Source organism: Carassius carassius, chromosome 15 (genome assembly GCF_963082965.1).
Source record: "Carassius carassius chromosome 15, fCarCar2.1, whole genome shotgun sequence".
NCBI lineage: Eukaryota > Metazoa > Chordata > Actinopteri > Cypriniformes > Cyprinidae > Carassius > Carassius carassius.
In genome coordinates this window covers 14,519,515-14,534,225 of record NC_081769.1, presented here as the reverse complement: position 1 = coordinate 14,534,225, position 14,711 = coordinate 14,519,515, and the positions used below count along the sequence as shown (strand labels likewise).

General features: G+C 38.7%; 3 protein-coding genes across 5 annotated transcripts in view; all 3 read right to left on the bottom strand.

Annotated features, from left to right (window-relative positions):
* Positions 1-14,711, bottom strand: part of fhod3b (formin homology 2 domain containing 3b) — a 192,523-nt gene that overhangs the window by 85,749 nt on the left and 92,063 nt on the right. The window lies entirely within an intron of this gene.
* Positions 1,332-2,647, bottom strand: LOC132157712 (uncharacterized). The gene is made up of 3 exons (XM_059567013.1): positions 2,075-2,647; positions 1,658-1,861; positions 1,332-1,541 (listed from the first exon to the last, which is right to left on the bottom strand). The coding sequence occupies exons 1-3, from the start codon at positions 2,342-2,344 to the stop codon at positions 1,332-1,334; spliced, it is 684 nt and encodes a 227-aa protein (XP_059422996.1). The 5' UTR covers positions 2,345-2,647.
* LOC132158986 (uncharacterized) lies at positions 2,469-5,481 on the bottom strand. The gene is made up of 3 exons (XM_059568632.1): positions 4,995-5,481; positions 2,579-3,890; positions 2,469-2,543 (listed from the first exon to the last, which is right to left on the bottom strand). Exons 1-3 carry the CDS (start codon positions 5,003-5,005, stop codon positions 2,469-2,471), a joined length of 1,398 nt encoding a protein of 465 aa, XP_059424615.1. The 5' UTR covers positions 5,006-5,481.

Genomic DNA, 14,711 nt, shown 5'->3' with positions numbered 1-14,711 from the left:
ATTGGCCGTGAGCCTGTGCTGACACACAGCAAGGGTACCATCAATACTACAGAGTCCTTCAGCCAGCGCTGCTGAAAGCCCTGTGAGGACACAGGGGCACACATGACTAACTGCCTTTCCAGTTCCCAGGCTGGATTTACAACCATGCAGCAAATCAAGCAAGATTCAAAATAAATCTGTCACAAATGAGGAAACGAAGGATCATACGGATTGCAGAGGGACAAGACAGTAATAACCGTATATTAGTTGCATTCCAAAAGTGGGTGATTCTCATGAAATCCAGATATAGAAGGTGTCTACCATCAGAATTTTTAAAATGCCCTTGAAGCCAATTTTCTTTTTGCACATATAAGATTGAGGTCTGAACTTACTATAACCATTATTTTTAGAAGATTTAAAAAAATATTTCCTATATAACTCTTACATTTTTTTAGATGAAGTCCATAAAAAATTATCATTACCGCAACATGACATTACATTAAATATATGGTTAAAAATTTGTATTTTTGGCTAATGTTAAAGTAGACCCTTATTACTCATGCTCAAAGCTATGTAAAACTCTGGAAAGATTACTTTTTCATATTTATTATTTTTTGTAATTTCCTTATTTTCTCTCATTACCGAAACATGCGTGATGATTTACAATTTCTTTTATTTAATTGTTTTACTAAAAGATACCGTACACATTTGTCATGTAGCAGACCTTAAATAAGCAGTGTTGTATAATATGTATATACATTTTAAAACAAAGTATGATTATCTAATTATTGCTTAATTTGTAAAAAAATATACATGTTGCGGTAATGAAAATGCCATTTCGGTAATGAGGATCAATGTTTCGGAAATGATATTTAGCTCACACATTCACTGTTGACAAAGGAGTTTGATGCTTAAACCTATTTTACATATTTAAAACTCATACAATTTTTAAAAGAACATTTATTTCATAAACAGTGTTTAATTTTCTCATTTATCGTAATCATCGCAGTACCATGCCTTGTGTTAACAAGTTACAATCTTATGCTCTTCTTAAGAATCATGTCATGTAGCCTACACTGAAGTACTAATAATTATACAACCATTAGTATACATTTTATCATTCTAGTTAAACATACAACCATGTGATGAGAACTTTTTCAATGTAACATATCGTCATGTGGTCCTGAGAACATTTAAATATAACAGCATCATGTGCTCTTGTAAAAATAATTTAGTTTAGCTAAAACACTTTGAATAGCAGCAACTCGATTTATGAGTTGGTCAAACAACTAAAACAAACAACTGGAACGACTGCTCTGTACCAATCACGTTTTCCCTCAACTGTAACTCATTCATGAGCATTTCTTGTGTTTTGCCCATATGTCAGGTAAAATGCAGAAATGTCTAGCAGAGGAGGTGACAGGAAGTGGTTCTGGGATTATGTCCCGTATGTCCTGACGATAGTACCAGACCCTTTCTCCTGGAAATCTGATGCTTGGTACATAGAAGCGGTTCTCCCCGGCACAATTCATGGTGTCGACTTCATACTGCCCTTCAGCAATCTGTTTTAAAAACATTTGTATAGCCTCTAGCCTCTTTTGACTGGACAGCATGTACTGTAATATAATGTAACTGAGAAATATTGACACATTAACAGAAATCTTGAAATTAAATTCACCTGTGTGACTGTACCAGGAAACAAGTCACCATCGTATTCAACCAGGACCCACTTTCCAACCTCTATGGTGGCCTCTGTTCTGTCAGGGTCCTCATCTCTTCCCTCAGAGAACATGTGGCAATTTGTAGAAAAGCACTGGCAATTTTTTCCACAAAAGCATGACACCTCCCGTGTATTTATGACTCCTGGTTTTGTGGATGTCAGCTGTTAGGGTTGAATTGAAAAAGACACAATAACTCAGTTACATTATTTTATGAGATTATTTCAGATACTGGTGTGGTCTGCTTTCCATGTTAATTACATGGAGAATTTAACTTATTTATTTAACTTCTGTAACTACATACTACTTAACTACATTTACCTATTAAACTACATTTCTTCATATTTAATCATATAATTACATAAATGTTGACTCACTTGGTGTATTTTCAGTGTCCCAGGAACTGCTTTCAGGTTGGGGGGAACCAATTCGCAGCTGGCCTTTATTTTCTCCTCTGATACTTTGTACAGAGTCACTGATGAATTGTTCTTCAGCTGCTCATACAGAGAGTCTGCATCAGGAATACTGGTCCCATAAGAAACAATTCTGTCCGCAAGATTCTTCAAGGCCCCACCAACTCCATCTGGTGCACCTTTGCCATGTGATGCCTCAGTATAGTTCCAGGTCACCCATTCAAATCCATGCATAAAGGGCACAGTGGAGGCTAGATAGAAAGATGTTTTGTTTCTATACTGGGAAGTTGGGCCATCTGAAATGAAATGTAGGTTGTGGACTTCAGGATACTTTCCTCGTATGTATCTCAGCACTGGGTCAAGATGAGCCCAGGTTGCCACTGCATCGTGCTGTAGAGATGATGAGAGGGATGCGAAGGCTTCCACTCTGCCCCTACTGAGATAGAGTACCCCGGTGTGGAGGGTTACCTGATCATTCCCAGTTCCAAAATGGGTGTCCTTGATTTCTTTGGCATATTTGCAGCTGTAATTTTCGCTGTAATCCACATGTACAGCAACAGCATCATCTGTCAGGGTATCTTTCATTGCTTTCAATGACAAATATTGGTTCTTGACATTAAACATGTGAATGGCAAAACCTGGAAGGTGTTCTGTTGTTAGGGCCAGCAACCGCTCAATGGATGAGGTACGTTTTTCAAGGACCGTTTTCTTTGTCTGCCTTTCCTCTGTAGATCCATCCTTGAGGGTCTTTGTTACAGTGACAGACCTTGTGACCCACTCTTGCCAGATGACAGTGTTCCCCTGAGTGAGAGGATCTAAGGATGTGGGAAAGGTCTTTTCAATGCATTTTTGACATCTGCTGTACATGCAGGACATGTTGCCAGTGTCACACACACTGGACTGCACAAGATCCTCTGGGCTTGATGTTTCAATGATACCCAGTTGCTGCATTCTTTTTAATTTAAAGCCAATGTTCTCATGTATTTTACATGCACACGTCTCTCTGTCTTTAACTTTAGGCCTAATAATCCAAAATGGCCTCAATCTAAAGAACTGAGCTTTGGACACTGTTTGCTCAGGATGTTCAACAAGGAAGCGTTGATGGAGTTTTGCCAAGGTGTCTGTGAGTGCTCTTTTTCTATAAATTTGTCCCTTGCGACGAATCTCTCCAGACTTGCCATTTATGATAGTTGAGACATCATCCCGATGTAGGAACATGCTCACAACCTTGTCAAGTTGTTTGCGCCTGCTATTGATCATCAGTCCCTTTTTAGCCTCTCTGATACTGACCCCCTGTGAAATATTTGCTGGTAGCATTGCACTTTTTGTTCTATTAGCCGCCAGCCTTCTAATTTTTCTGTTTAGTGTCAGCAGTTGTGTTTTCTTTGCCCTAAGTTTCTCTTCAACATACCTTAGTTTTGCTCTTAATTTGGCCACAGTCCTTGATGCCCGCTCTCTTTTTTTAATGACTGGCCGTGTTCTCTGGGGGGTGGATGCCTCAATTGGCCCTTTCAGGTCTAAACTTTCTTTTGCTGGTGTTCTGTTCAGACTTTCATTATTTGTGTCTAGTTCCTGTCTGTTATTTTCTTCATTTCCAAAGGAATTTTCTGTCTCACTTAATGAAGATGTTGGGGTTAGATCTAGAAGTGCTTGCTCTTGCTTTTTTTTTCTGTAATATTTTGCCGAATTTTTCTTCCACATTTTTTTTTTTCTCTCATGCTGTCTACTTGTGAGGTCCTGAGTAGTCTTAATTTTACCATTTTCTTTACGTTTCCGATACCTGAAAAAGAAAAAATAATGAAAGGTGAAATGCAGTAAGCACTGACATAAATACAAACTTTGGACACAATTTGCACACAATTTTTCATTTATGAATGGTAGGTGTGTGTGTGTGTGTGTGCATGCGTGTGTGATATTAGTGAAAGAGAGTGTGTGTATCTACAATATAGTGTATACTGTACAATTATGTCAGCCTTCACATTTGCATGTCAACAACTGTGTGTTTGTGTGTGTGTGTGTGTGTGTGTACTTATGTTTCTGTGCGCGTACATGTGTCTGTGTGGGAATGAGTGCAAGTGTTGGTCAAAACAATTAATCCAAGTTATATTTGCTCCCTATTATCGCCCTGTCCCCTGACCTTTCTCTCTCCTTTCTTCTGTACTCCTCAAGTAACACTGGATTACTATATATTTTTTCCCTATGCTTTGCAAGCCTGTCTTTCGCTGATGCCCTTTTCTTTTCAACTGATGCTTGCCTGTAACAAAATATACAATATCCATCTTGATTGAATGTAACATTTTATAAAAAAGACATAGAAATACATTGTTTTACAGTAAAATATTAAATAATTAAATTAAATATTACATTTATAGTAGGTGGCTATACTGCATTCATACTCCTTTTTGTGGAAGCACTTCATAAAAATGAAAAATTAGTGAGCCTTGCTGGGGGGGTTGTAATAGCTATTTTGTTTACGCAATCTGTTCAAGAAGTGTTTAAGGCAAATATCAAGTTATATTGAAATTAGCAAGAGTTATAGTGCACGTTCCTCCTTCATAAGTCTTTTTCTCATTACTGAAACATTGAGTATCTCCACCGCAACAGGCCTTCAATTGTTGCGGTGAATGATAATGGTGTTGCGGAGGATGAGCGACCTTAAACATTTTTGCTTACTGTGGAAGCTAAATGAGGGTTAGCTAAACTTTCCCTCTCTTTTTATATTTAGACCATAATGGGGTATATAGTAATCAAAAATTTAAACTGGCAACATTTTTTAAAACTTCACAAACTCATGTTTCGGTAATGAGAACTAAAATGTTGTGTAGGTACTTTGACAAACAAAATTTTAACTTTTATCTGGAGAAAAAAAATAAGAACTGCTTACCTGGTAGCCATCTTGAGTGTCACAGTCAATTATGTCCCTTCCAGCAAAACTCCTTGAAAATGTTAGTTCCTTGAGGACTTAAACAACGATTGAAAATTGTTGCGGAGGATGAGAAAATTGGTCTTGGACACATTTATATTCCTTATTATTTTTACTACATTTACCACTGATCACCAAATACCACATGTTTATTTACTGTAAATGTTTATAGTACAACATGCACTGAAGCTTTTTATTTTTTATATTTTTTAATTATAAAAAATTCCACCTCAAAGAACCCAAATCCAGTCATGGACACGTTGCGGTAATGAGAAATTTTCCCTTAAATGTGAAAAAAATAAATAAATTGGTATTTATGATGTAATTTGAAATCATGTGCAAAATAGTAGATGAAGAGATGTTTATAACTGTATCTTTCTTATTTTGATAGCATTTACTTTTATCATCAAAATGTTTCATGACACCTCATAAGTCTAATTTCGCGAGAATCACCCAAGTATGTCCAAATGCGAATGTCTTTCGAGTTGGAAATGTCTCTTTTGAAGAGACTGCACAGTCTACTTCAACATTTGAATGTAGTCTCAGTCCCAGACAGCTTGACCTTGAATCATCTCATGCAGATTTTGCAAATAAAATGCATGATTGGATGGATGCTATAAGTAGGGATGCACTGTTTTTTATAATTCTGCTTGGAAACAATGTAGCAGTTTAAAACTACTACAGGTACCTGGAAAGAATTAGTTGCTTCATTTTCAAGCTTAAAGTGAAAAAAGTGACACGACATACAGCCAAGTATGGTGACCCATACTCAGAATTCATGCTCTGCTTTTAACCCAGCCACTGCTCCGGGTGTGTGCTCACAGTGTGTGTGTGTGTTCACTGCTCTGTGTGTGTGCATTTCGGATGGGTTAAATGCAGAGCACAAATTCTGAGTATGGGTAACCATACTTGGCTGAATGTCACTTCACATCATTTATAGTTATGTAATTAAATATAAATAAAATTATTCACAACAAATAAATATAAAATATTTATATATTTATATATATTTATATAAAAATATCAATGTAAGAATCAGAATGCAGTCAATGTAAAGAGATAATCTGGAAGAACTGTACTCCAAAAAGTCAAGGCACACAGCTGTCATTTATGTATATATAATAAAAGCAAAACATATCCTAAAGCCCCTCATTAGTCCCTCCACTGAGGCTCCATGTCTTTTGGGAGTCACTGAGGTGAGATAATCTATTGGCTTCTAAAACTCCATGTGACACCAGCCCACCTACAGCTTTGACAAGCAACTCCCAGTGAATTCAAGCAATATATATTATCAGTCCCATTCAGAGCCATTTGAGAAGAGGGCGATTTTACTAGCGATACACACAGCCAACTGGCATCTAATAATGCCAAAGGCCTTTACAAGTTTCTGACAGCCAATTAGGCCAAAAAGCTTTGCTATTAACAACAGTAATCAATTTCCTCTTTGACAAAATAAATACAGCAATGGAGAAGGTGTTACAGCAGTCCTCAGGGAACCTCAAACGCCCTGGTCTGAGCCAAACTGCATATTGAGGTGCTGATAACAGTGCCATTCAGAAGAGCTTTGCTTGCGGAATAGGCTGCTTTATTTCATGATGTCACTAAAATGGACATAATGCACTCTTGGCAAAGACACTTGGCCAACACTCAATGGGCCTTTGTCTTCCTGAAGATAGTTTGCCCATTTGGAACAGATTCACATCCAGTGTGCCAGTCTGTATTGCGTCTGAAGGCCTCACACTCTCGCATCAACACAACTGAGAACAACTCTCATGGGAGGGTACATTGCATCAATTTCATACTTGGTAAATAACTTTATATTTGATATTTATTCACTTAAAGGGTTAGTTCACCCAGATAGCAAATGTATGTAATTAATAACTTACCCTCATGTTGTTTCAAACCAGTAAGACCTCCGTTTATCGTTGGAACACAGTTTAAGATATTTTAGATTTAGTCCGAGAGCTCTCAGTCCCTCCATTGAAGCTGTGTGTACGGTATACTGTCCATGTCCAGAAAGGTAAAAAAAAACATCATCAAAGTAGTCCATGTGACATTAGAGGGTCAGTTAGAATTTTTTGAAGCATCGAAAATACATTTTGCTCCAAAAATAGCAAAACTACGACTTTATTCAGCATTGTCTTCTCTTCCGTGTCTGTTGTGAGAGAGAGTTCAAATCAAAGCAGTCTGGATATCCGGTTCGTGAACGAATCATTCAGTTCACCAAATCGAACTGAATCGTTTTAAATGGTTCGCATTTCTAATACGCATTAATCCACAAATGACTTAATGTGGCTGACACTCCCTCTGAGTTCAAACAAACCAATATCCCGGAGTAATTCATGTACTCAAACAGTACACTGACTGAACTGCTGTGAAGAGAGAACTGTAGATGAACACCGAGCCGAGCCAGATAACGAACAAAACATTGACTCATTCACGAGTCAAGAACCGATTCGTGAACCGAGGAGCTGATGATACTGCGTATGTGTGATTCAGCGTGAAGCAGACCGACACACAGGGCGTCTGAACTGAACTGATTCTTTTGGTGATTGATTCTGAACTGATTCTGTGCTAGTGTTATGAGCGCGGGTAAACCGAAGGCTTGAATCAAGGGCAATCATCGCAAATGACGCCATTATACGTCGAGCGCAAAAGAACCGGTGAACCGTTTTCTTCAACCGGTTTATTGAATCGAACTGTCCGAAAGAACTACTGGTGATCCGAAAACCGATGCAACCGGTTCTTCACTCGTGAACGAGTCAGTCTATTGTTCGCTATCTGGCTCGGCTCAGTGTTCATCTTCAGTTCTCTCTTCACAGCAGTTCAGTCAGTGTACTGTTTGAGTGCATGCATTACTCCGGGATTTTGGTTTGTTTGAACTCAGAGGGAGTGTCAGCCACATTAAAAAAAAGTTAACAGCTAAAGTCATTTGTGGATTAATGCGTATTAGAGATGCGAACCGTTTAAAATGATTCAGTTTGATTTGGTGGACTGAATGATTCGTTCGCGAACCGGATATCCAGCTGCTTTGTTTTGAACTCTCTATCACAACAGACACGGAAGAGAAATCAATGCTGAATAAAGTCGCGTTTTTGCTATTTTTGGACCAAAATGTATTTTTGATGCTTCAAAAAATTCTAACCGACCCTCTGATGTCACATATGGACTACTTTGATGATGTTTTTCTTACCTTTCTGGACAAGGACAGTATACCGTTCACACAGCTTCAATGGAGGGACTGAGAGCTCTCGGACTATATCTAAAATATCTTAAACTGTGTTCCAAAGATAAACGGAGGTTTTACGGGTTTGAAACAACATCAGGGTAAGTTATTAATTACATAAATTTGCTATCTGGGTGAACTAACCCTTTAACTGTTAAGTAATTATGTATTTTTTTCTGGAAATCATCAGATATAATAGAGATTACAGAAATAAACCAGCTCTTCCTGTTATATATACTGATTATTTAACCAGGTTAAACACTTTTTAAACAATATACATTCATTGTGTGTTAACACTTTAATCAAGTTCGTAATGTCATGCTTAATCTTAAAGGACCAAGTCAATTGGCTAACTAAAGGTAAATGCACTAGCTGATATGGTGGTTATCTTTGACTTGTATACTGACATCTAGTGGTGTGGATGCAGCATGTGAAAATCTTCTGATATTACCAATTTGTGAAATTGGGATCACATAGATAAAATCAGAATTTTTTGTCTAGTCCTGTGACTTCAACATGGCTGCACACTCCATTTAAAATAATAAAGCTTTTAATAGGTCACCGATATGAGTTTTTAACTAATTTGAGTGCACATTATTTTAAACTGATTTTAAATGTAGTATTTAGAAAAATGTCTTGAGGAAATAAGTTAATTGCATTATACTGAAAAATAAAATTCTGTGATTAATGTTAGTGATTAATATTTAACGCATTAAAAAGTAATGCAATGGATCTGTTAAAACATTAATTTAAAGATTCTGCATTACTGTTTAACACATTTAATGTCTCTAATATTTCATGCATTCGTCATTCAATTCATTTTATTAGCTATACTTTGATATCGTGACAATTGCAATAAAATGAGTAATCACAGAAAACTGCAGTTAATTCAGTGTAATTAGTACACCTTTTTTAAATTTCACATCCCTAAGTAACACACAACAGTATATTGTGAAGAATTCCTACAAAACATTTAAAGGGAAAAAAAATCTGTATGAAATAATCTGAAACAGAATCACCGTTTATCACTGTAGCTGACAGGTACTGTTCCACTCAATCATTTTTCTTATACATAAAAAAAAAAGACTTACCAAGCCTGTTTGCCACAGGGCTTTTGTTCCTGCCAGCAATCACTCGCTACAGACTGCATTTAGTATGATGAAAAAGCTCCAGAAACAATAGGCCATTTCTCAGAGAGAGAGAGAGAGAGAATCTAAACAAGTCTACTGTATTAGTACATTCTCAGACTGATTGAACGCTGTAGTTAAAACAATATGTTCCCATCATCTTCATCCTCCATTCCCTATGTATTCCAGTTGTATTGGCTCAGATGGCAGCACTTCCGTAAGCACTTGTTGCAATACGCAGCAAAGAGGCTGTGAAACTACTATACGAGTCTCCTGCACAATAACTGCCCTCAAAGAGAGAGATGGGGGGGGAGGGGTCGGGCTGATGGGAAAACAGTGGAAAGGAATGAATGCAATCATGATGGATAAAGTTGAGAAAAATAACCCAGAAGACTGGAAAGAATCCTACCATGGCTAAAACCCATTCATCTCTCAAAGAAACTTTCTTTTGCCTAAAAGAAATTTCTTTCTAAACCCTGAGATTATCTTTAGACTTAAAACACTATCCTCCTCGGCTGAAAATATGCATAATGTCAGTTTTTAGACCAAGAATTTCTTTCAGAATTCATAACCAAAAGATCTTCCACTAAGAAGCCATTGCTTATTTTCACAGAGATATCCTTCAACAATCCCCTTTTTTTCTTCTATGTTCCAAAAACAAGTGAGCTACCAATGGAGGCAGCATTTTAAGACATCATAGGCTTGTTCCTGAGGTGCAAGCTGTTACAAAAAGAAGGTGATGCTACCCTCTAACTCAAGTATCCTTTAAAAAAGAAGCCAATCCAAGAAGGCTTTGTTACAAGTTCGATAAAATAACAAAACTACCCTTTTGAAAAAACAGCATATGCTGGTAGGTATGTTTTATAGCATGGGAGCTGGTCATAAACTGGTTTAAGATGGTCATGTGCTGGTCCTAAGCTGGTCCTAGTAACTAGCTCCTATTCAGGACCAGTATAGTCTGTTTATGACCAGCTCAGGACCAGCTTAATCCTGTCCATGACCAGCTAAGGACCATTTTAAACCAGCTCAAACCAGCTGTCATGCTTCAAAACATACCTAACCAGCATATTTTGTTTAGTTTTTTTTTTCAATAGGGGTGTTAACCACAAAACCTTATTTCAGGCATTTAACCTTTACCGTTTCTGTCCTTTTTGTTTTCATATTCTAAAATATCAGTAAAATCAACGTCCTAAACTGGAAACCCACTTTGGCAAACCGTAGTGAGGGCCTGAAAGTGCTAATGGTCTGGATTAGGAGATTGTTTTGGATTGAGGGACAAAAGGCACTGAGATGAAAAGAGAAGGTTTTGAACCAGCTGGGAAGGATGGGTTGAGAGGGCTGAGGTCTGCATCCTGTGTCCCAGTACAGATCTGCTACTCTGGGTTTATTTGGTTTAAAGATGAATAAACACAGGCCCAGGAGAGGTCTCCAAACCCAAACCACCAGACCAGCAGTGATGAAGAGTATCCATCAAAGCCCTGTCACATGTGTACATGGCGTAAAAAGACTGCAGAGCAGCAAGCACATATTATCTTTTCTCTGACTGTTTCTGGTGATGTGGATAAATATCTTGACTGGTAATTTAAAGGTATCAAATTTGAATGCACAAATTAGCATCACTGTTTCTCTAAACAAGTAGCCTAAAAATGAAAATTCTGTCATTGTTTACTCAGCTTCATGTAATTTCTTCTGGAAATGAAAGCTTTAGCCTAAGTTCTGCCAGGAAGACTCAATCACTTCGTCACTAATTACCTTCATCATTATCCAATCACGTCTTTATACTTTGGTATAAAAGATCGGTACTTACACATGTTTGAGTTCGCAGATGCCGACGCGATAACAACCGCAGATGCCGACGCGATTGTTCCTTGCTCAAGCTGTTGCGTTTATTGATTTACTCGCTATAGTTAAGTTTGTGTCCTGCAAACTATCGCGAGTTTGACGTTCCTCTCAAGATGCACACGGGATCGTTGGCTTTGCTCGGTGTCGCGGTGACTATCTGCGGTCGTTCGTGTCGGATGATATACAGGCCTTCGGCTTTTCTCGGCAGAGGATGTGAAACATTGGCGGAGTTCCGTGTGCTTTCCAGGGTTGCCAGGTTCTCTCAAAACCGCCAATTACTACTAAAAACTAGCGCAATCGCGTTCAAAAGTGGTTTCCCAGTAGAATTCACATTCTAGGAGCTAAACAGGAAAAGCAACCCGCAGCAAAAAAATAAAATAAATAAAACCCGGTCTTGGCAACGCCGGTGCTTTCTGTGATGTCGCGTCAGCGCTGCTTGGGTCTCAATCAACAAATATTTCATCTGTACGCTCACGTGAACCTGCACGAATGAAGTCTCTCCGGACCAGCAGACAGAATCAAGGTTGCCGGTCTCTTTCGGCATCTCGCCTCCATCACTTCATCAGTCTACAGCATTATAAGTATCATTTTTGTTCTATGCACTCGTGGCGCTTCGGCATTAATTTTATTCTCTGCAAGGTTTTATACGCACACGTTCAAGATAAAGCACTGGGCGTTTCGTGCTTGTTTATCTAGCAGAATCCCACTGCATAATTAAGATGTTGATCATATTGCATGCAATGTTTTGAATAACTCTTTCGTAATGAGGCATTTAAGGCTCGTAATAAAAGCTACAATCTTTTATACTGATAAAGATTGTTGTTCGCATTATTAATTTCCCTAAAAATATGCTTTGTCTAGCACACTTAAGATATTTGTTGTCTTAATCCTATGCTTTAATCTTTGTTTACTCAGTCATTGTTCATTTGCGTCTATTCCTGAATGCTTCGTACTGGAATGGGATTCTATGGCTGCATATGCAGAGAACCGTTGCTCTCACCTCATCTTTACACGGCTTGGTCTTGGACTGGCGCTATTATGAACACTGGATCCATCAACCTGACATATATATGGACCCTTTCATTTGAGTCGTAGTCGTTGCGCTCCTGGTCTCCGTCTCACTCATAGCAAACTAACGGCTGGAGGGGTGTGTTTAAGGATGTTCTGCACATGCTGTCAACTGACGTTATCAGAAAACAATGCATTACAGAGTGGAAATAAATGTTCAGATTTTGATTAAAGATCACGAAGACAAACAATGATTAATTGTTTACATCAAGATTAGCAATGCATGCTAGTAAGTTTAAGTCAATTTCGATTTATGCGGACTTTAAGCTACAATCAAGGCTTGTTTATTTCGCGCATCTACTGGTGTTGGTTCATTCTGTCTCTCATACCTATCGACTTCTGTCTTACTTGGCTGTTGCGGCCTTCACATTACATGCACTGTGTGGCACCTTGCATAACTCCTACCATGTGGTCTATCAGGTAAGTTTGTCCAATTACTGTTCATGAAACTCGGCCTATCTTGGCCTTCACATATTATAGTCTATCGAGATATTCGCTTAACATTTGAGTTTTTTTTTTTTTTTTTTTTTAATGGTCTTGCTGATCTGGCTCATTTTCTATTTTGGGAGGGAATCTGTTTCTTCTGCGGATTCTCTCAGTTAGATGGAGTTCTATCAAGCGTGCACAGGAGTCTAGCCTAAGGAATGTTATGTATCTGTATGCTCTTAAGTCACTGCTAGGACCCTAATTCTACCTCTATCATTTAACCTAAACTAATGGCCTCTCTCACTCAATGCGGTGGTTTCGAATTATCATAATCTGCATCAATTGCTATGTACATGATCATCCCCACCATATTTCTGTCAAGATTAGTTTCTAAACTATTTCACATAAAACTCAAGGTACAGTTTAATACCCTTCGCAAACTAATGGTGGTGGTCCTTTTCACATGCTCCTCATGTTAAGTCAATCACGGTCTTCACATACAATGGCCTATCGTGGTCATATACACACGGGGCTTTCACATCACAGTCCATCGGGCCTCACTTTACATGGCCTAACGAGGCTTCACATTACTCACCCTAAAGCAGCTTTTGCTCATTTGACCTATCGTAAGTGAATTGTTTACAACTGTCTATTAATGTCCTTTGCAAAATTTGCCAGTGATGGTTTTCTCGGCCTAGCTAGGCTTTTCCTAAAGCCTATTGGGGCCGTTCCATCTTCTGTGGCCCGCCGGTGCCATTCCCACTGCGTCCTCTCTTGGCCCATATTACTGTTGTGGCCTGCCGGGGCTGTTTCTGTGGCCTATCGTGGCCTGCATCACTGCTCTGGCCTATCGTGGCCCCTATCACTGCTCTGGCCTATCGTGGCCCATCTTCTCTACTCTATAAGCTAAATCCTTTTAAGATATAATCCAATATAAAAACACGCCGCTCTTTATTTTACCTAATGGAGCACCCCTTTCCAAGGCTTGTTTTAGAACACACTTAACCACTGTATCAAAAGCTGCAGTTTTTCCCCCTCTCTATACCGGCCATTCATTCAGAATTGGGACAGCTACTACAGCAGCTGAACGAGGAATCTCTACGTCAGCTATTACCATCATAGGCAGATGGTCTTCCTCAGTATTTGAATCATACATCAGACTTGATTCAAAACCATTCTCAAAGCTCAGCAAGCTCTCCAGTAACAAATCAGGTAAATTTTCATGCAATTACTGGTGGTGGTTTTACTGGCGGTATATAAAAAAAAAAAATTATATCTGTATGGTCTATCGAGGCCTGTATATATCTGGCCTATTGTGGCTATATCTGTGCGGTCTCGAGGCCTGTTTATGTCTGGCCTATCGTAGCTATTCCTGCATGATCTATCAAGGCTGCTTATGTCTGGCTAATGTGGCTAATTAATAAAAAAAATAAAAAAATTCAATTAAACATAGGCATATGAGGTTTAATCTAACGTTATCATACTGATTATGTTAACTCTCTTTATATCTTCCAGGAACCTTAGGATTCACAACCGGTGTGTATACCTTCATCTACTTATTTTGGGGGGAAGGCTGGCCCCGTCTAGTGGTTTCACAATCCACCTATTTTTGGGGGTCGGCTGCGCCCCTGCCTTCGTCTTCAGGCAGGAAATGCTGGTCCGCTACCCTCGGATTACGAACTATGGACGGGGCCTTCTGCCAAAGAAATTTATAATAATGCTTGCTGATTTGTTAATAAATGTATGCCTCATACATTTTATCTCCCGAGTCTTTCTGGTAGAAATGAAAGCTTTAGCCTAAGTTCTGCCAGGAAGACTCAATCACTTCGTCACTAATTACCTTCATCATTATCCAATCACGTCTTTATACTTTGGTATAAAAGATCGGTGCTTACACATGTTTGAGTTCGAAGATGCCGACGCAATAACAACCTCCACCCTCCCCACCACCACCAGGATGGTCCTGTCCTTACCTTCCAGGGTCGGCTG